This window comes from Antennarius striatus, chromosome 3 (genome assembly GCF_040054535.1).
Source record: "Antennarius striatus isolate MH-2024 chromosome 3, ASM4005453v1, whole genome shotgun sequence".
NCBI classification, from domain to species: Eukaryota; Metazoa; Chordata; class Actinopteri; order Lophiiformes; family Antennariidae; genus Antennarius; species Antennarius striatus.
This window is the reverse complement of record NC_090778.1, coordinates 23,344,528-23,367,323: the sequence shown is the minus strand read 5'-3', so window position 1 is coordinate 23,367,323 and position 22,796 is coordinate 23,344,528. Positions and strand designations below refer to the sequence as shown.

General features: G+C 38.1%; 2 protein-coding genes across 3 annotated transcripts; one reads left to right on the top strand and one right to left on the bottom strand.

The window, feature by feature from the left end:
• Window positions 1–10,508: 10,508 nt before the first annotated feature.
• Window positions 10,509–17,618, top strand: poc5 (POC5 centriolar protein homolog (Chlamydomonas)). Of its 2 annotated transcripts, XM_068310705.1 has the most exons (13): window positions 10,509–10,584; window positions 11,045–11,125; window positions 11,567–11,666; window positions 12,339–12,443; window positions 12,783–12,964; window positions 14,087–14,263; window positions 14,709–14,813; window positions 15,496–15,675; window positions 16,117–16,300; window positions 16,561–16,694; window positions 16,896–16,997; window positions 17,078–17,236; window positions 17,337–17,618. In XM_068310705.1, exons 2-13 carry the CDS (start codon window positions 11,045–11,047, stop codon window positions 17,469–17,471), a joined length of 1,644 nt encoding a protein of 547 aa, XP_068166806.1. In that variant the 5' UTR covers window positions 10,509–10,584; the 3' UTR covers window positions 17,472–17,618. The 2 variants fall into 2 exon arrangements, with proteins under 2 accessions (XP_068166806.1, XP_068166807.1); XM_068310706.1 differs by lacking the exon at window positions 11,567–11,666 and having other exon boundaries at window positions 10,536–10,584.
• Window positions 17,619–17,731: 113 nt separating this feature from the next.
• On the bottom strand, window positions 17,732–22,525 carry ankdd1b (ankyrin repeat and death domain containing 1B). Its single transcript, XM_068310704.1, has 15 exons — window positions 22,221–22,525; window positions 21,799–21,899; window positions 21,554–21,652; window positions 21,361–21,459; window positions 20,961–21,065; window positions 20,746–20,847; window positions 20,506–20,604; window positions 20,015–20,113; window positions 19,808–19,906; window positions 19,563–19,661; window positions 19,363–19,461; window positions 19,122–19,217; window positions 18,554–18,755; window positions 18,207–18,338; window positions 17,732–18,092 (listed from the first exon to the last, which is right to left on the bottom strand). Exons 1-15 carry the CDS (start codon window positions 22,393–22,395, stop codon window positions 18,037–18,039), a joined length of 1,662 nt encoding a protein of 553 aa, XP_068166805.1. The 5' UTR covers window positions 22,396–22,525; the 3' UTR covers window positions 17,732–18,036.
• Between the last annotated feature and the right edge of the window lie 271 nt (window positions 22,526–22,796).

Here is a 22,796-nt window from a genome sequence, read left to right as displayed (position 1 = left end):
TTGCCAGTAGAGCTCTTGTATTTTAACCAAAATGAGCCTTACTTTCTCTGTAGTTCATAAGGCACAATCAGTTTTGGAAGTATGAACATTTTGAATATACAGTAGGTGCTGAATCTGCTGACTCACAATCAGTTCTGAGATACAGAAGCTAATAAACAAGGCTCTGTTTGAAATTAGTTTACACTCAAAAAAAAAAGAGCTGCGTTATTATGCTAGGAGTGGTAATCCAAACGTAGTGTATAGCAGAAAAAAAAAGAAAAACAATATTAATAAAGTTGTTACTGGAGTTTTCACCTCTTAAGACCCTTTTTTTTCTCCATTCACCATGGTAGTAGGTGGGTTGGGCCAGAAACCCATAAACTGTACTATTAGTTAAAAAAAAAAGAATAACTGGTCATGAGTGGATGAAATAAATAAATGCACATTGAAACATTATCATACTGTATGTGAGTGCAAGTTCATTGCATGGATGGGGAAGTCCTTTCCCATGTTTACAGGCCACTGCTAATAGGAGGAAGACCCCTTCCTAGTACTAAATGTACAGTCGTGTAAAACTATTTTTCCTAAAATTAAAATTTAAAAAAATTATGCACACCCATATATATATTAAACTGGGATGAACAGTTTATGCTGATGTTGCCTTTATAGACTGTCTCTAGCTTGTTCATCATGATTCTTCATATCACCAAAATTAACCCAAGAGGACCCACGGTGACACCGGTGTCACATGCGCTTTGAATGTCCATATCTTCGTTATAAAGCTTTATGTCTGATTGTAACTCGTTAAGTCCCTAAGCGACGTATGCTCAACATCCTGGTATCATGACCATGTGACAGTCATGTGTCTGTGACAGAAAATGATCTATCCAAATAGCAATAAAATAATAATAAAATAATAATAACACTAAGTTTTATTGTTCTGAAAAAAAACATAGAACTGTGTTCTATATGGTTCACTTGGTCTGTGGTATAACTCACATAATTTTCCTGTAAGGATAAATGGGTGTGGGTTCTCTAGGGTTAAAACAAAAATAAAGCAGTGTGAAATTAATCACTTCAGTGACAAATCAAATTCTAAGTTGTTCTTTTTTCCATAAATCCATAAATAAATAGATGAAATGGATATTCTATTTTTAGAAGGGGGTTGGAGATGATAAAGAGCTCGCCAATGTACTGTATGTGTGTGCGTGCGTGCATCCGTGTGTGCATGTATGTGCATGTGTCCATGCGTGGGTGGGTGGTCAGGGCTGCCCTGTGTGTGTGGTTCCTCTGTGTCTAGGAGCTGCCTTTAATGAACAGTGAAGCCTTGTCAGGAGGACACAAATCACAGGGCCAGCTCCAGCTCCCATAATACAATTTTACTGGGCAAAATGACACTGCTGATTCAAGGTGACTCAACTAATCCTTTTTGGCTTATTGGATGACTTCTGTGCTTATGAGTGCACTCCTTTACACATGACTGAAACTGTTTTAATACCTCCATTGACACCCACAGCTCCTCAGATGTATCAGATGATTCATAAAGAAAGACTTCTCAGAAATCCATTTGTTTCCAAAATGCCAACATTCACCTCGTTGGTGAACAATGGTATTTATGTATAATTATTACTGTACTTCTTTTCCTCTCCTTGACCTAGTTAAAATAACTACTGTAGAAATAACTACTGCTAATCTGATATAAACAGCCAAACGCAAGTCTCCCTGGCATTCTGTGTTCTTGATGTATGAAACTTTGCCATATATACTGACAATTAATATTCTTTCCTTAATATCACCCTATAAGGAGTATGTCAGAGTTCGGTTCCACTGAAAATACCATTTATAGTCTGAGGATCGACTCATATTGGCTATCACACATCATTTTTCCTTAAAACAGGCATGCAAACATTTACATGTAGGCAAATGGGGATGCATCCTGGTGCAGTCTATCTGTCAGAGAATCGATGGACTGTATGGTCAGGCTCCCTGTCATTGGTGATGAAGCTCAGAAGATACCCAAGCAAACAGGAATCAGCCTCACTTGACCACAGCTGAGAAGACCCTAGCAGTGAGGGCAAAGGACAAATGACAATGGAACTGGGATTCACCCAGTATCTTCAAACAAAAAAGTCGATGTTTTGTTTTAGCTGCCGCAATGTCATTCCATATCACTCATGACTTCTTATTTTTTGCACATTCAGGCTTCCCTTTAGCAGCTGTTTCCACTTGTGCTTGCTTGTCATAAAACACTATTTTTTCAATATATTGCCATCTAACCATTTCAAATTAAATCAAGTGCTTAGGGCTAACTTACTGCTTTCACTGAAGTCTAAATACTATGTGCACGGACAGGGCAACACAACCCGCATTATATATCAACTGCTATACAATGTATGTCTAAAAAGTCCTATTTTTGAGATCAGACAAACCCTCGTCTCATGTAATTTCAATATACAGTATATTTCTACTGCAATCAAATCAACATTGAGATAATAAAGATGATCCATCCCTACACTGTGCCATACCATTATTGTCATAGTGTCTGGTGTACTCTTACTGTGAGCCATGAGGATGACTGAAAATAGGCCTTGCTCTGATAATACCCTCTGTCTATATGATGGATAGGGGCCCTGCTTTCATTCGATCCCTTAAGAATACTAAAAAAAAAACAAACAAACCACTAGTTCAAGTATTGCCTGCTCTAATATTACCCTGCGCATGAACATTAAATAAAAATTATAAGGAGTGACAAGAGCTTGAGCCATACATCAAAATCATGGCAGGCACTTCAAAAAAGTAAAATAAATATCACCAGTGTCTATGACAAACTGAGTCCATTTCAACAAACGTATTACTTATCATGAATCTCTTACCAGAAGTAGCCCAGTGGTAACTTTTGGAATAAGCTTTTTTGGACAGTAAAAGACTGAATATTTATTAAATTATCGGATTGTAAACACGACAGCTTAAAAACACATAATCAGAAGAGGAACCTTCAAAATGGGTTTCCTCCTTGTCAGTAGGATTGATGGAACGATTGGTACCAATCTGCATTGATTTCAGCAGGCGACAAAAAGATTGGTCAGCGAGTTGTAAATAAGAGAGGGGAAAAACTATTCCAGTCCCTAGAAATTCAGGATGTTTAAACCACAGCTGCTTTATGAGGAAAATGCTTAATATATTTTGAGATGTCTTGAAGGAAAATCAATAGTACTTAATAGTTTTTATGGCTGAATGCTTTTTCTAGCAATCATGGGCACTTACACCGTACAAAAACGTAATGTGTAAAGTAACTAGTGCATTTGGAACTTTTTTAATACACTATGAAACAATATAATGACTGCAAAATTGTCACCTTTCTACTTTATAATGTGACACTTTTTTACATGTCATGCTTATTTTTACATAATTTTCCTATACACTGAATATGTTAAACAGCTTCTGTTCTTGCCCAACAGGAACAAACTCTTCAGATTCAGTCAGATTTGGCTTGTACTGCACTTTAAAAGATGTGCAAGTGCAATGGCTTGATGGCGGGTTTGTTCTCTTAGCATCAGAAAAAGCAGGTCCAATCTCTAAGTGGGCAGAGCTGAATGCAATCCCATCAAAACTGTGAGTCATGACCTCATCTGGAAGGCAAGACGCTCAGCCAGCTTGGGACGTCTTCCGTTAGAGGAGATTTCATCAAATGCTGATGCCATTACTAGCTGAGTGGGGAGGCAGGACAGGTCTAGAATGAGGTGAGGGGTATACAAGAGGGATTAATAGCAGTAAATGGTGGCTAAGAGAAAAAAGCATCATGGGACGGTTTTTTTCTTCTTCTTTTAACTACAATGATATCATGGATAAACTGATTTTAGGAATATCAATTCAGATGGCTTCAACAGGATGCTGATAAAGGATGCTTGGATTTATCTTCTCCTTCATCTAACAAACGAATGTGTAAACATTATTTTATATATTGATTACATCCTTACTGACACAGCACTCTTTGTACTTTAATCATTTACATCCCTTCAACAGTAAAAATGCTGCAAATGTCTTCTATTCAAAATAGCTCAATAATGCATTTACTTTAGGGAATTGAATATTTAGATGCTAAGAGGTTATTGAACACAGACAAGGGGTATTCTCACTTATATTGGTGTTTAAGGTGGTAGGAGGAAATCAATAGGAATGAAGAAATTCTGCAATCTGCAATGTCTTTAGAGTGATTGCAGGTTGCAAAATTTAATTACCTCGTCCAATACTTTTTCAGTGATGGACGCCTTCGCTGTTAACCCAGCAGAGCAACTCCAGCAGTTTGCAAACAAAGCATTTTTCCTCAGCTTTCCAGTTCACCAACTGTGTGCCTGTCAATCGCTCACTGAGGTGCAATTCATGCATGAGTCAGTTGCCTGCTCCCGCATCCTCTCCTCTTTTTGGCAGCAGTGCGGAGTGCTTTAACTGCCCCAGGCCGAGGAGGCTGGACTGCACAACGGCAAACACAGTCTGCAGCCAAATAGCCCAAAAAGTCTGATCATGATGAGTACATTGCGAAAAACATGCAAGTGAATAAAATGAGTAAACTAAATGTAAATTGGTAGACCAGGAGCTCCAAACAGGGATAGTCGGGGATAAAAGCAATTTTTAGTCAGTATCGACAGAGCTTCAACTTAAATCAGACTTTTTAAACCAATGGAATGAGAATTACTCAAACATCCATGTCGACTGCAAATTGTGATATAACTAAATCCACAATTAAAAAGGAACTGAAACTCTACAATATCCCGAATTGGGGTATATAAGACAATTGTAATTGCTGTGCCTACTTTCCCTTAATGCTCTAATTTTAATACTATTATCCTACTTTTGTTACAGCAAAAGAAAAGAAAACATGACGGGACGCTATCCCAACTTTTAACAATCACTACTCAAACTTTTGAATAAATAACGAGCGATGTCTGTGACTTTAGTTGGATATTTAAATGCGTAGATGCAATCAATTAAAAACAACAGATGTCCAGTAAAGTATGTCCAGTAAGTATTTGAAAATGCTTGTATTAAATAACTCGAAGGCGTGTTTTCTGGGAAAAAAAGTAGAAATCACTCACCGTCATTCATGTCCAATAGATTGTACTGAGCTGATTATCACCCACTGAGACGGACTCCGCTTTCCTTAATTGGGAGAAAAAGAAATCTAGTGTATTTTTTTTCACTGTAGAAAAGGATCAGATGTAATTGCAAGCGCACGACAGTGTGTTGCGTTTTTTTTCTCCCGATGCGGTCCTCCCTCGCTGCGGCACTTCTGGAGTGGATGGAGCGGAAGAGAGAGATAGGAGACGGGGAGCGATGGAGAGAGGGGGAGCGGGCAGTGTGATCAATAATTGTACATGATTAAATGATCCGGTTAATTTCGTCTGATGGAACAATCTAGTTAGTTACCCATATACGTAACAATGTAAAGCATGAATCTGAACAGACAAGAAATGTCTAGATTTTATTTAGGTGGTGCTGTCGTCCATTCACCAGTGAAGCCCATTGTGTGTTAGATTATGATAAACTGACCTGGTGCTCTGCAAATGATCAGGTAATTTTAAACTTCATACTTGATGTCATAAAGAGACTTGTGTTTGAATATGCTGATGCCTTTGAGATTATTCTATACATATACAAAATAAACGTTCTGTCCATAATTCAAGTGAGGACATGTTACTTGTGTTCTACGCAGCTTCTCGTAAGATTTGATTGTATTGTTTTAAAATAATGGATTTTCTGACAAATGTCATATCATAAATATCATAAATGGGGAAAAAAAATAGAGATCTGATTACCACAAACCAAACACTCAAATCTCATGTAAGCCACAATAGCTGATACACACAGTGCTCACCTCCCACCAAATCCACATGACACCTGCATCTATATCAACACAATTTCCTCTGAGGACAAGGAGCTTCTTCAAGATGCTTGATGGTCCAAAGTCTCTGGAGCACCAGAGATTGGCTGATCCCACCTATGATGCTGATCGGGAGTTGGAAATAGGTTCTAGTCGGGTTTCTTTGTCATTCTTTGCCCTGATGAGAATGTTTTACTGAAAAGACAAGTCAGTGGCAGTATGGTTTTATGCTGAAGTACAGATCTTTACATAATCACAGTCCACTGTAGAACTTCTTTTAATTTGACCTAATGTACCCATGTGTAACATTCACTGCTGGTGCACTGCCACTGGCAGTCTTCAGAACTCATGAAGTCACATTTATCATTTATATTTTTAGTTTTCATTTTTCTCAGGCAGTCTGCACTGAGGCTGCATCCTTAGTTGTCAATTTTCAATATGAATGTTTACAGCTTGTAATTTGCATTTATGGCTCAAGTGTTATGTTCATGTAACTATTGCTGCTTATGTGCAGTATTTTGTATTTCATTTACTCTTAGTTTAATTTTACAGCATTAAGTAGACCTTTCTTTGTGTCTATGTTCTTAAATAATGACCATGGACAGAGTTATACAATTGGCAAACACTGCAGGAAGATTACACTCTCTTGTACAATACTTGCATAACCTAACATGCAATCTTAGAGATAAGTAGGCTCTTTAGATGTGTGAAACTGTTACTGCCTCGGTGTCTGCTATGTCAGATCATAACGCCTCTGAAACCTGCAAGCAGTTCCTAGAGTAAGTGAGGGAGGAAAAAAATAGACGACAGGCTGATGCAAGCACAGGGACATAAAGCCTTTCAGCATTCATAACATTAATGCCTGCAAACTAAACCAGCTCAAGCAGTGATACTCGGTCTACTGCAGAGGAGACGACCAGCTCCTAGATGTATTACATTCTATACACTTCATTCTTCAGTCCCATTTTTAGAATAAAATATTTCTCCATGACTTCACATAAACACTATAACAGCAAATTGTTCCATCCTGGCTGTGCTTTAACTCACTAAATGCTAAGACTTAGCTTTGATACCGGTTGTGCATCATATTTGCTGCAAAGCATACTGAATAGGATTGTGAAGGATGTACGCAGTGTGCACAAAGACACATGCAGCACAATAGTGCACAAGATCACACTCATGTAAACAAAAAGAAATGCATCTATCTTTATCCTCTGAATTTGATGATTCACATAAGCAATGACCTAGGGCTTGGGACACTCACTGCTTTTGATTCAGATTTGGGAGGCAAACTTCCCTCAAGCCATAAGACTCCATTTACTAGCACTGGAAAGCTGAAAAGCACTTAGCTTAATGTACGGGACAGTAGAATGACCTGCATAAAAACACAGATACACTGTCCACTACATATGCTGAAGATTTCTCTCTCTCTTCCTCTAACGCATACTTTTCACATACAACATGAAATTTACTCATGATTTTTTCTACAATAGTAAAAGTACAGTAATAATCTCTCACAGCTTGTAGTTCAAATGTTAGATGCTTGTATGCAGAGTAGCTGTCAAAGTAATGCTTGTAGCCTAGTATTGGTGGTTAGTAATAAACCCATTGACTGAATCCCATATATCCTTGCTGGCTGGGCAATTCAGACCTTTTTGCCCTTCTGAATATCACACTCAACCTCTGCATAATATTACATATTGTGCAGCATTTTTCTCTTATCAGAAAAAATTAAAAAGGATGCATTGGGCTTTCTGAATTTTCTATATCACTATGTCACTTATATATTATGGAAAGATTGTATTCATAATAAACAAAGCATATCATTGGAGTTTTACAAGTGGACTTTGGTTAGATGACTATAATATGATGCACAAGTAAATTGATTTAACCCATGGATCCTTCAGCCTCAACCAGCTAGAATATATGCTCAGGGGTCAGCTTCCCTTAAGAAATCAGTTGGGAGATGGAAGAAGACTGATACAGCTGCCCACTGCTTATCATCATCCAGATAATAACAAATGAATGTAGACACCAACGATAATTGTTTTTCCTTTCTGAAGATACTGTAAAGCTACACAGAGGTAGATATAGCTATTCTCTCAGCCTCCACTGCTTATTATATGCTGCAGTCAGCAGTTGTTATACTTTATGTTACATTAAATAAATTATGCAGCATTATTGTTTGTTATCTGGTTGTTCAGACTGTTTTATGTGAATGCAAAAAATGTAGCCATGATGTATGTACAAGGGCTGGTGAATCTGATAGGGAAGCATTCTGAAAGAAAAACTAAAGGACATGTCACTGATGTGTGTGATGTGATGGATTACAGTGTCCCAAGGGGGAAGTCCTGGTCCATCAAAATGTAATGAAAAATAATTTGAAAACAGCAGGCAGCTATGAATAATTCTACGATGAGTTCTCGTAACATTGCCATCAGTGAGAGGGCATCATTGTTTCACATGAAAGAGAAATGGGTGATAACATTACGATTGATGAAAGCACATTAGTTGTTGTCTTCAGGAATTATGGCTGTCTGTAAACACACCTGACTAAAAATCGATCAAGAGCAGAAGCAATTTTAGACCGGATTTGTAATTTGCTTTTCCAAATGAAATGTAAAAGATGAACTACATATTCACATACCAAAAGAAAAGGGACTTACGAACATACAGGAATTTCTCCAAATCAAATGTTCAAGATTGCAAAGTACTGTAGGAAAAAGTTTCTTAACAAAGTCAACTTGTATAAGTACAGCATATTATTTCCTAATTTCTGTTCTGCCTATCATTACAAGTTTCTGAATAGTCTAACGTACCTAAGCTAAAATACCAGGGGGAAGAAAGTCAAATGGATTGTGATTATTGTTCTGGAACAGATTGAACAGGCTATGAGAGAAGAATGTGACCTGAATACCATTTCAACACACAAGCACAGGTGCATTGCTCTAACTAAAAGGAAGTTTAAATTTAAGAGGATCTAAGTAAGGGTTTTAAGCAGTAATACTATTTTTATTCCAAATATTATTGACAATGGCCCATCACATTTGTCTGTAAAAAATGAAACTTTGAACAGTTTGTTCAGAATACAATCTTATTATCTTTATTTTTCTGTCTTTATAATTCAATGTAATTTAATTTAATACCATATAGCAAATAGTGTGTATTTAGAAGTAACAGTTATTTAAATCAATATCACATCATATACACTATGTTATGCTCAGATAGCAATATATACACCAAAAACAATGGTCCCTCCACAAAGTCAGCTCAAACAGCAGTTTTCTGTGACTAACTACTACTTGTTATAATAACTTAACAAAAGCAGACAAGCAGCTTAGCTTTAATGTCATTTTGAGAAAGCAGAGAATCTAAAACACCAGGAGGAGATGACAAAAAACAGCCTCAAAGGGAAATTGTGATGAACACATCACTGAAATCTTTCAAAATATGTGAATCATCCACTAAGTAATCTGTGCAAGCTCCGGTTTCCTGTCATTCAACAGGAAGACTCCATACCCCAAACGGTAGAAAGGATTATCCTCCATGCCTCCCATAGAAGGCTCTAATTCATAGTCGACGTCAACTGTGAAGATATGCAATAATGCGTGCCTGCTCCACGTAGCAATAATTCAGTTAATTTATTATAGAAAATATATCAGATGGAATCCTTAATCCTTCGTGGTCAGATGTCAAATTGCTGTTTTTCTCAGACATGAATTTCAAAATCAGCCTGCAGGTCTTCTGACAGTACTGACAGGACACTGCTGGACACTGCATCATCAGTGCTCTGCCAGGTGGTGAGGAGGCTCCAATCCAACAGCGCTGCCTGCGGCTCTGCCACAGCTGAGAGGGACCATATGTCTCTTCTCTCTGGGGCCAATCCCAGCTCAGAACTGCCAAATATTTCTTAACAGTGTAAAGATAGTTCCTCAACTATGTTAATACGCTGGTGTAATTAATTTTGTTTTTGCATCAGTAATGAATAGAACAATGGCTGGGGGGGGGTTTGGTGGTATCCCTGTGTGTGTGTGTGTGTGTGTGTGTGTGTGTGTGTGTGTGTGTGTGTGTGTGTGTGTGTGTGTGTGTGTGTGCGTGCGTGCGTGCGTGCGTGCGTGCGTGCGTGTGTGTGCAGATAGATAGATAAAGAGAGAGAGAGAGGGAGAGAGAGAGATTTAAAATTACAAGATAATGACGTTGACATAAAATCCAAAAGAGATTCACACTAAAAGTAATTCGCATTTCAAAAACAAATAGTAGTATAGTACGAAAATAAGAAAAATGTAGGAGAATTAAACCAATCACTGACTGAACACAAGCTCCTCACTCAACACGGAAACACACCTTCGGCATTCCACAATTCGTAAAAGTGTCTGGGAGAGAGAGAGAATATAATCTCTAAATTATGTTAGAGCATTTGTGTAGCACTCACTGCAATGTGTTGCTAATGGCGATTTTTCATTTATTTATTAGGGAAAGCTGTGACAGATCCTTATTTTCCGTTGTGGCAGGAGACGCTGTGAGGTTTCGCTTGTTCCGCTTACCGTTACCGTGGAAACAAAGTACCCAATCAGAAATGGTTTAGAACAGTGTGGAGAGGTAGTAGCCAATCATAGTGCCTGTTGTTTAGGAGTCAGCTCATTTGAAAAGGCAAATAAAGCGTATTTTCCAACTGGCCAAACAACTACCTCGGACTTTGTTGTACCCTGCAAAGAAGTGTACAAGAGGTAAAATGTTCCTAAAGTACCGTTAAAGTACTCTAACAAGAATAGACGATATCTCATGGTTATTACTAGACATAATTCAAACAGTTGTAGCATCCGTATATGCCCTCTATGTCAAAGAGCTAAATGTTGTAGTCAAATGTAGCTAGCTACACAATGTTTGTGGCTTTACATGAAAAGACTATTTTTGCACATTGTGCTCTGTAACTAATTCAGTTTATTCCCCCAAGTCCTACATTTAGTAAAACAATAGTAGGGCTCAGTTGTATAAAATCTTTATGAATATTTTCATTCATTCCAGTTTTGTTTTGTTTTGTTTTCTTTGGGGGTGGTGGGGCTGGTATTTAATTTATAAGCTATGTTTTACAACCTGTAACTATGGGGCTTAATTGTGTCCAACAGTATTCATTTGTGCTCCCGAAAGTGGTTCAAATTTTCAATTATGTATATTATGTTTGTCAAGATGTCCTCGGAGGAAGAGGAGCATAGTCCTGTTCTCCCTAAGGACTCTGATCAGGGGAGTTCTGTCTCCTCAGAACTTCAGGTAATCATCCAACCTACAATCATTTTGGATTACTCGGAGCAGATCTGGGGTTATAGCGACATTATGTAGTACATCTTCACACATGGATGTCTCGACCTTCAAATCCTGTTTCAATCAGTAGCCTAAATGAGGTACAGTATTGTGTAAAAGTGTTAGGCAGGTGTAAAGGAATATTGCAAAGCGGACATGCTGTTATCAATGGTAACAATGGTCTCATCAGATGTTAGTTTGTTCTAGATTTGTCTTCTGTTTGCTCTCTTTGCCTTTTCTTGAAAACATTTTTTCTCTACAACATTCTTTCATACCTGCTTAACTGTTCTGAACATTAATGTATGTAAAAATGACTCCAAGAAAAACATTAACTGAACTGACTGTACTAACAAACTAAAAGGGATATCAGTTGAGCAAATTTATCATTTTTTTCTGTTGATGGATCAATAGGATGAGTATGAGGAGCTCCTCCGATGTGCTGTGGTTACTCCTAAGCTTGAGACACTCGCGAGTGCTCGCTTGAAGCGGGGCACCTCGCATCTGTCAGCAGGTATTTTGGGTTCCCCTTTTATTCAGTTGACATTCATGAGGCACAATTTCACTAATCCTTTCTGACAGAAACACAACTGGAGCCTTTACAAACATTGTCCCCATAAAATTAGCAACTGACAAGTAGGATTTGACATCACAAATTCAGAGTGTGTTAGGTTTTATTTCAGCAGTATTTTTTTTAGTGTATGAACCAGGTTAGTCAAATTGCATTGATATGTGTATACAAGATGTTTGCCCTATGTTTATCCCCTATGATACCACCATATTAAACAGTCTAAGAGTCCCCTACTCAGCTCTAGCTTCAGTTCTCATTGGAGGTTGGCTCCTTTAATTTTGCGGGGAAGTGTGCAGGCATATGGAAAGCAGACAGCCATTGGTAATGCTCTCCTGGCATGCCGCCCATAGTGCTCTTTAGAGTACAGTCTTTCTATTCCCCTGACAGGATTTAATTAAGATATTGACATAAATTGACATTGCCAGATGAGGAGCCATGCTTATCGTCAGCATTCTTGGTATCACATGTTCTGTTTTTAAACTGTTTTTTGTTTTGTGACTTTAACTTTTGTCCTTACTCATCTAACCCAGGTTTTGTTATATTAATGTCAATGTTTACTTTTAATTTTGAATTGTTCTTCTGGCTTTCACTTCCTGTTTTTCTCTCATCTGTCAGATTCTGCCACTGTATCTAAAGATGGAATGCATTCTAGGATGACCATGACATCACAGGCCTCCCCCTTGATTGTTGAGCCCACCACACATGCAAGAACTTCTAATGGTAAATTGAAAATAATTAGAAACTTAATAAGAGCATGTGTATGAATTTTTCTTATTGTCAAAGTCCGAAGTAGTGATACCATCCATTTGCAATGATTTTCCATTGTCTAGTCCATTTACAGTATGTTTAAGAGTACTACAGATGCAGTATTTGCGTTGAGGAAGACCAAAGAGGAGGTTTATGGATGTAGTGAAAGAGGACATGAAGGTAGTTGGTGTGAGAGAAGAGGATTCAAAGGACAGGGCTAGATGGAGGAAATTGATTCGCTGTGGCGACCCCTGAAGGGAAAAGCCGAAAGGAAAAGAAGAAGTCCATTTACAGTATGTTTATTCCTTCCAGCTGAGAAGGAAGGTCCGTCATCAAGCAGGGCATCCATGATCTCAAACCCTAGTACAGACAACTTGCAAAGGGTATCTGAGAGCAAAGACCCCCTGGAGTCCCCCGTGACAGAGATATTCATCTCAGAGGAGAACATAAGCATGATGGAGAATATTCTGTACATGTGGAGCAGCAACCTGAAGGTTAGTCTCTTTTCCTTTTTCTGCTATTTGTTCTTCTAATGGCTCTCCTTTTCTGACTGTGTGAGAGCTGATCATAAGTTTTATGTTTTATGAATTAATATGTAGAACTTCCAGATATTTGAATTATAACATCTCATAAACAGTATTTACAACAATGGTAATGTAGGTGTTTGGAGCATCAGAAGTTCAAAAATATGGACAACCTTGCGATTGTATTCTAGTTAAATGGAAGAAATTAAACCTAGTTGCTTATTTACCATAGAAAATATAATTTATTTTCATAATTAAGCTTTTTTGTGGCTGGTATCTGCATTAATAAGACATTTTGAAGAGTAATGTATTAATCAACATACATTTTTTCTATCATACATATTTAGCATCATAGATAGTTGGATAGTTAGATACATAGATAAATAGATAGTTTGATCAACAGATATTGACTTTTTCCATATTGAGGAAACATTGGTGAGTAATTGTGTAGTAGAGGTCAGACATCAGAAGGAAACATTAAGTGAACCTTACAGAGGCTCAATGAAAGGATGACAGTTTTACTCTTGACTGAGCAATTGACCTTTTAATTTTGTCCCTGATTTTGGAGGAGTTGAGTGCCTCCCTGGATATCGTGCATTATTCATAGATGGCTGATGACACCTATCACCTTTTAAGTGGCATTGATAAAGCTCTAGTCAGATACAAGAAAAGACAGTGATGAGTCACGGACTTTAATGTAAGATCTTGGGACTCGTGTGTGTGTGTGTGTGTGTGTGTGTGTGTGTGTGTGTGTGTGTATGTGTGTGTGTTTGTGTGTGTGTGTGTGAGTGTGTGCGTGCGTGCATGCGTGTTGGGTATATTGGATGCTGAAGGAATTTAGCTGAGGCCAATTAAAGACAAAATATTTAATTAAACCAAACTATATTTCTTTTATGTTTCATGGAGGCTGCGTTCGGTCACTTGTTCTAAACTTCAGAACGAAAATGCAGTAGGGATGTTTTAATATATCTAGATATTTATATAACTAATAAATGTAACAAATAAAACAGACTGAAATCTGAAAGGATTCTATTGAAAGCCTTTGGTGTGTTGAAGACACTCTGAGCATCTCACCCTCTTTTCCCAATCTAGTCAAATGTCATGACGGAACTAAGGAAATGGAAGGTGACATTCAAGGAGCAACACAAACTGGAGATGAAGAAAGAGAGGGACAGGTGTGCAGCCCATACAGCTGACCTGAAGACAGAGATTGAAAGCCTGAAGGAGCTGCTAAACACCTATGAGACGTCCAACAAGAGAAAAGACGAGGTAGGTACATGTGCATTTATTTGCCTTCGCCTGGAAAATAATGTTTCGGTAGTTGGATGCATATTTAGGATAAAACAATTTCTTTGAAAATGTGACTGTGTGTTTCGTAATGGTTAAATCCATCAATCAGATCAATCAATTTTCACAGGGATATTGTGTCTGAAAAGCAACTGCAAAACCATTTTTACACATTACAGTTTAAAGCCTGCAAGTGATCCTACAATCACATGCACACAGTGCACACAGTGTATGTGGAGGGCGGTTTGATCCAGACACACATCGACCGTTATCCATTGCACCACTAAGTTTAAGTGTACAAGCTGTCAGCCACATGTCTTTTTCTAACTTGCTTATTCCATTTCAGACACATATGTATCTATTTATTACACATTTTTCTTAACTTTTTTAAACTGGTTTTCTTTTTGTGTGATATATCTTCTCTCAGGTGATTAAGAACCTGAGCCAAGTGTTGGAGAGACAAAAAGGAAAACTTGAAAAAATGAGGACTTTCACCCACTGGAGACTTAAACATACTGAGGCCAAAGAAGAGGTAAACCTTGATGTTAATGTGTTTCCCAAAAGCAGAAAACTTTTTGAGGATGGCAGCTATTATTCTGCTGTGATGGGGTGATGAACTTTGCACTTCCCTTTAAAAAGTGGTTGCTAAAAATTGATTCTTTTCACATCAGCACAAAAGAGTTTTTCAAATTAGTAGGGGTATCTTTGGCCGTAGACACAAATTCTGTTCACTGGTACTGTATTTAAAAATGACATTCTCTATTAAGAAAAGCATACAAAGATGAATGCATCAATGTAATTCGTCAATATACATAGAATTATAAATTCATTGTTAGCGCCAGTAGTTCACTTTCAATCATACTGGGTGATTATTGTAAATTTACTGGTAGTGAATGTATCTTCATGTTGCTAGGATTCCGTCAGGGGAGCTTAATGGTTTATGCAAATGATTAGTGTCTGCATGATTTACCAAACCGTACATCACTTTGTCATTGAACACACATGCCACATTTTTATGTGAATATCTCTCTTAACGAATTATCCTATGTGAAAGTTTGCCAGTTCACAACAATCTTTTCGTATCATGCTGCAGCTTAAACCAGCAAATAAATAAAATATATGCTTCATTATATGTCCTACACCTGAACGAGAATTAATTGTGAGTATATTTATTGCCATGCCAACATTTTCATGCTACTGTGGATTCTTCCCAGGCTCTTGCAGCTCAAGTTGCACGCCAACACTACAACTTGCAGTTGAAGCGGAAGGTGTGGTATGGCTGGCACTCTCTGATCCAGAAACACTGGAAGGCCCAGGTGGAACAGGCTTGCCGTGCAAGAGCTGAGGAGGTCTGCAACCGCATGTCCATGGAGTATGAGGCCAAGCTGGCAGAGGTAAGTAAGTGAATGAAGGTTTTGCATATGAAACCCTGTGTGTATAGTGAAGAAACAGTGACTCATACTGTACCTAACTTTATTTGAGGTATTTTAGGCCAGGAACCACAGCACTCTGTGGTCAGTAAGATAAGGACATTTACAGATTTGAAGCAGACCCACAACACCTCCAGTGGCTATGATTAGTCTCTCACATAGGTACATGCATTTTCCTCCTCAAAGACTTGTTAGAAATAAAAAAAAAAACTATTTCAGTGATAACAACCACATTAAACTAAATGAATAAAATGTAGTTAATGAACCAAGCATGTAACCACAAACAGGACAGGAAGTAACCGGGAAATGAAGGTCAGTGAGGGGATACGGTTAGATTAATGGTGTTATATACGTATGTATCAAAGCAGTGCAGAGTGATTCATTGTTACTCATCTACCTCTTTAGCACTGTGAGGCTATAGAGAATGCTCAGACAGAGATTCACAGACTACGAGTAGAGCGAGAGCGTTATGAAGACTCAATGAAGAAGGCCTTCATGAGGGGTGTGTGTGCTCTCAACATCGAGGCTCTCGGGATGTTCAATACTACAGAGGGACGACCGGAGCAACCTCCAGTTCATGATCAGCATGGTATGAAAAGGAATCATCACATAGTTGTTCATATTGTCAGGGAATATCAATATGTTTCGAACATTTACAATGCATAAAAAAACCCATCAGCCATGCTCCTTTTTGGTTGTTTTTATAAATTATTACTAAGACCAAGAAAACAAAATGAGCTATGAAATATCAGTTTTCATTCGCATAATTGTGTCACTAATCTGTTGTTTTAGAGAAATTTGTTTTGTGACCTCCAATCTAACAACCAATTTTTTTTTTTAATCTCATAGATATTCAGCCTCCCCCGGATGAACCTGTTTCTACTACACAGACTCAACTACAGCCATATCCCATCTCTTCTACACGGTTCAGTCCGGTCCACTTTGAACACCCAGATCCTGCCTATAGTGAAGTAGATGATACGGTGACCAATTCTACTGAATACATACATTTATTTATATATTATATCTGCCACAGTTTGTTTTGTTTTCTTTAGCTTTTTTTCATATTTTTTTAATTGATCAATCAATCCATTCTTTTTTTCTTTTTTTTTTGCACATTTTGCATGAAAGTGTTTGTACAATTATTCATCATATTTCTGTTTTCTGATTCTTCCTTCACTCAGAGGGGGTCTGGTACCCCTGTGGTGAGGACAGAAATAATCCCTCCCACTACAGTGGTATACAGCTCACTTCCAGTTGGGACTGCTGCAGGCCCCCACAGACAGGTTAGTATTCAACCTGACAACATGTTGATTTTATCAAAAGCTGTGTGCACTTATTTTAACTTTACTCTTTGTTGTTCCAGGTTGGTTGTCGTGTTCTCACAGCTAGTCAACAAAAATCATCAAAGACTGTGACGGCTCGCCTCACTGGACGTACTGATGCACGCAGCAACCTCCAGGTGATGGGTGTGGTTCCACCCATGAGCTCTGTGGTTGTTGAACGGCATCATCCTGTTACGCAGGTATGGAACGATGTTCTTCACTACTGTGTTCCAAGGTGTTAGTCTCTGCTTATGTATGTCTTTAGTCCTCTAAGCTTTTTGTTGTCTTTGATTCTTTCAGCTCACCATCGGTCAGGCCACAGCTGCTAAGTTTCCCCGTTCTTCCCAACATGGCCACCGTTCCACCTCAGGGCAAAGCTCCTCCAGGAAACCAAGCAGTTCTTGCAATTTACGTGGTATCAAAATAGTTGACTGACATTTCAAACATTTCACAAAAGCTGTTTCTCTGCTAGTCTAGATTTATAATTCAACACATCCTATGCAGCAATGCTAGAAGTAAAGTTCTTAAGAGATGTTTAAAGGTTTTATGGATATTTCTGAGTGAATTTACCCTTGCTGTCTAGATTTGAAATGAACATTTACTGTTTTTCAGTATTCTGAAAGGAAAACTGCACAGCTGTTTTAAGCATTTATAGGTGTAAAGATTTTATTTAAATTACAATCAAGAGTCTTGAATTGTAAAATGTACATTTATTTTTGTGTAAATGATAGGCTTCCAATTATGTACATGTCTTAAAAGTGTTTTGAAATGTGTACATCACATAATTTACTTATTAGTGTTGTTTATGCTTTGAATTGAGGCTGACTGACCAACGCCTCAGGTTTTTTACTTTTTAAACTGAAGCCATACGTTCATAATTTGTAGCAAAATTTTTACATCCAAAATAAATAGTTCCTGCTAACTTCTGGTACAGATGAGTTGTGTTCTTTTTTCCAAACATAGAACTGATTTTTCTGTCCATATTTTGCAGTGTTCATTATTATGAAATGCAGCAGTTCTTATTGGTGGTGCTCTCTGCTTCCATTCGGAGCTTATCTGTAAGGAAAATAGCACATTTTCTGCAGCAAAATTTTGCACATATTTTCAGGTACTAGGCCTACGTGCTTATGAATTATGTACATTTTTAAGGAAAAAGTAAACTAAACGTACCTGCAGCTTTTCTGTTCCCTGTGAGGATAAGGCCCTGAAAAAGTTGTTTAGCAGGGTTCTTGCCATCCAACTCCACCCCATGGAGCCATACTAGCAACATTCTGTTCCCATGTTCAAGATAGCTTTGCTGTCCTGTGGAACGTGCATAGCAGAGAAATTATATGTAAATATTAAATAGAAAATAGATTGTTCATGTCATTTGGAAGAGAAAATGAAATAGAAGTTAATAATGTCCACTTTTTCCTCAAATGTTGATTTGAATCAGAAACACGTTACAATAGGCTTATGATTAAGTTTTTTTGCCGCAGGCAGTCAAGCTCCTGTTCAGTCATTGTGAGTGGTGGCACCTGTCCACTGCTCCTCAATTGCTGATACTTGGTCTTTCGTGAAGCCCCAGTGCTCTGCTAGTCTTTTCCAGTCTGTTGGCTTCAGTAGCTCGTATGCCAGACGCCAGGCCATCGAACGAACTTGTTTAGTCTCATTGCGGTGGTCAAGTTTAAATGTGAGTGGATACTCGCTGTGCACAGTCTCATTACGCTCGGGGTTCTCCTGGAAGGACAATTAAATCACGTCAACAGATTGATAAAGGCCACAAGTCTCAGATGGCACAGGGGCATGGAAGAAGAGATTATTGGAAAGACACTTGCATGATTAACAACATGAACGCTGGATGTAGACATTTTGAAAATCACAAAGGGAGTCAGGCACACGGACAAATAAATTGATGACAAATTGGCTGTCAAATGTTTCTGTGGGTGCTTTAATAGCATTAGCTGGGATTCCACTCATCTTGATTGTGAAATTAGGAAATGAATCATTTGTAATGAATGTAATTATTGATTTAGATGCTTCAAGAAAAGATCGCAAAACACGCAGAAACAATAAATGCCACAAGAGTCATTCCATATTTCCCACCATCCGCAAGGCGTGGTACCGCTCTGCTTTGATGATCATGTCCACAATTATAACTTCATTTGCTCTGGCTGCCACACCTAGAGCCGTCTTGCCCTGCTACTTGGAGTCCAATGCATCAAACAAAACATGAAAAGTTGAATTAGAAGTATCAAATATTGAAATAATTATGCTGTTATTACCATATAATGAACTGGGGGCAACTACACTACAATATCCCTAGAAATTTTTTGCGTGACCTTACCTTATCCTCAATTGTGAGATCAATTCCAGCCTTAAGAAGCATTTCCACGATGTCTATGTTAGCCAGTTCTGCAGCAACATGCAGAACAGTCTGGGACCTCTAATGTCACAGTAGATAATAGGACAATATAATAGCATGTACTTTCTTCATTTGTTTATATTTTTAAAATCTGTTTTACTACAATACTTGGGAAATCCTACCTTATTCGTGGCATTGATATTGCAGCCGGCTACCAGTAGAGAATGGATGACAGGAATGTGACTGTTCTTGATGGCCAGGTGAAGAGGAGTTTCTAAGTTCTGAGACAGCCCAAAACATAATTTTTAACTTTCAGAGGAAATATGTAAAATTGCATTGCTGATGTGTGTATGTGAGCTGTTTGAGCAAAAAAAAAAAAACTTCACTGAAATAGGGTACTACTGCCACCTAGCTTGTGTTTGCCTACCAGATTCCCAAAGTCTGTGTTGGCTTTGTGCTGTAGGAGGATATGGACCAGTGATATATCACCTCTCTCTGAAACTGGGTGGAGAGCACTGCATTTGGCCTACACGAGAGGAACGACAGGAATGTTCAGTTATTACCAGAAACAAATTATTACAACCGGAGGACCTGATTGCTAATGTTAAAAAGTCAGTATAGTTCTCTATTTTACTGTTGTGAGGATGTTGGGGTCACAGCCAGCCTCAAGTAAGGCCTGGACACATCTTTCTTGGCCATTTTCTGCAGCCTGGTAAAGAGCTGTCTCACCGTCCTGCAACACAGATCAACCACTCAAAAAAAAAACCCCAAGACCCCAAAAAGCGTTTATAGAAAAAATAAATTCCTTCTATGTCTAATTATTAATGTCTATGCTCACAACATTTTACCATATTTTCAGGAAAGACAGTTTAGACAGACATTAGTTAAGTTTATCAAAAAATTTTTTTTCATTGGTTTATGCAGATTTTTGGGAGAGTCCATGAAATTTAGATATCTGTTACTAAGATCCATTTTATGAAGGTAGAACATTTGATCACTCAGTGCTAAACTAGTCAAACCAGTTTACAGTATAATAGTATTGATAGCCACTAACACAGAGATGGATTAGCCACTGAGCACACACTGCTACACATCATGGAGAGAATGTTTACACTGATTCTCTACCATATTGACTTCATCCCGAGTATCAAAGCTCAGCAGCAGCAGATTGACAACATCCAAGCGGTCGTTTCTGGCAGCCAAGTGTAGGGGGGTGTCGCCTCTCTGGCAGGAGGCAGGGAGGGAAATAACTCATCAAAAAGTGCTGACTTTGAGTACAAATCTACACATGTGAGCAAAAATACACGCAGATTGTAAATATATTCAATCAGACCAACACAGAACCATTTTCACATACATGCACACCTTGTTTGGCTTCATGGTGTCCATATGATATGTTTCCATCAGCAATTCTAACATATCAACACAGCCATGCTGTGCCGCCAAGCCAAACGACCGGTTTCCTAACTGAAGAAGTGATGTATAGATGAAAAAATTTACTGCATGCAATTTTGTAATATTAAATGACATGTTCATGACATATACAGTTGATTCATGAAAAATTAATTTCAAGTAGATACCATGTCTTCTTTGTCCAGCTCTTTCATCTGCAGGTCTTCGATAATATATTCTACAATGTCAGTGTGGTTGTTTATCGCAGCACAATGCATGATGTTCAGTCCGTCCTGGGGTGGAAAAAGGCAAGCTATAATTATGTTTTCTTTTGTTTAATGAAGCAGTAAGAAGTTATTTAATTTGGAAATAAAGGACTAAACAACAACAAGAAGAGAGTCTTCACTGATCTAATGTTCAAAATCTATGATATGATAAAAATGATTTAATTCCTTCCTCAGTCGTTGATTATTAAATGTTTGAAGTTTGTTGACAAAAAGAAAATTGTGGGTATTTTTTCTGGCAGTTATTGAGAAACTTCAGAAGAACTTCTTGTATTTTTATTCTCTTTTTTTTTTTTTTTTTTACCTCATTGTCAATCTTCTGCTCAGCCCCCGCCTGCACTAATAGTTTGAGGATGTCCAAACTGCCAAACCAAGCAGCCAAATGAATGGGAGCCATACCGAACTGTTAGACACAGAGCGCAAAATGTGAAGTTGTGATTCCTTTAAATTATTATACCAGCCATTCAGCTTGATATTCAGATGTAGGTATTGCAAACCTTGTCCTTTGGGTCCACCTTGACCCTGCGCTGTAGAAGAAGCTGCACTGCCTCCTTGTTTTTACCAGCGACTGCATAGTGAAGGGCAGTCCTATCATTCTGAGTCAAACAAATGAATCAGTACATTGTCCATTAGGAGTATGGGTTTTACAAAACCCTAGAATTTATCCATCTTTGTGTCTATTTGTGTTAACTATAGAAATACTATATAGTGAGACCCAGATCGTTTCTCTACTGAGACTCACCACATTCTTTGCATTGGCATTCAGCCCTCTTCCAAGACACTTCATTGTCTCCACATCATTCCTCTTAGCTGCATCCATAAATTGTTTCTCTGCTTCAAGCACTGCAAAATCCACCCAGTCAGGAAAGATATTACGTACAGTATATACTATATACACAACAGCATACACTTGGCTTGATGCACAATCAATTTGAACACCATATGCATCAAAACAGGTGCAAACTGTGACCAAACCTGAAATGAGTTTGTTTCATCCCTGTGCAAACATTTTTGAAAGAAAAGGTCATGCTCTGGCATGCGATAGCACACTACAATGAAGGGCTAATAATTCACTTAACTATAAAATAAAAGGCTCAGTCCTCAATCAATAAAACACCAACACCCATTGTTTTTGGAATAGACTTTCTTTTCTTGAATACTTACCCATCTCTTTATTGTCAAAACTTTTATCCGTGTCCACATCTGAATTTTTGTTCAGTACCAAGTCGGTAAACTCCCTCACGGCCTCACGATTCATCCACTTTCGAGGGTTCAAATCCTCCTTCTTTGGAATGCGTTCCCTCACCATTGCCTTCAAGGCAAGGGCTCTTCTCTCCATTTTGTGACACTTATAGAAAATCGTTTTTTCAACAGTATGTATTCAGTGTCATATTATCTTTGCTTATCTAAATAGAGTTAAAAATCTAAAGGAAAAGCAAACCATTCCATGTACAGTAGTCACAAATGACATATGCTGAGATGGAAAGGCACTCCTCTCTCACTACTGCTGGAGGGGTTGGCTTATGTTTACTTTATCCAGCTCACGCCCTCGTGACTCCACTGAAGGTGCCAGATGTATCTTTCGTGTCATGCTTTGTCTTAGTCTTGTAACTTGTAGATGTCATGAGTTTTTAATTTGTGAAAACTGTGCTATACCCAAAGCATTGAGTCTAGTTCTAACTGTTGATAAACTTTTGCACAAAGAATTCCACTGACATTTTCAGCAACTTTTCATACTCA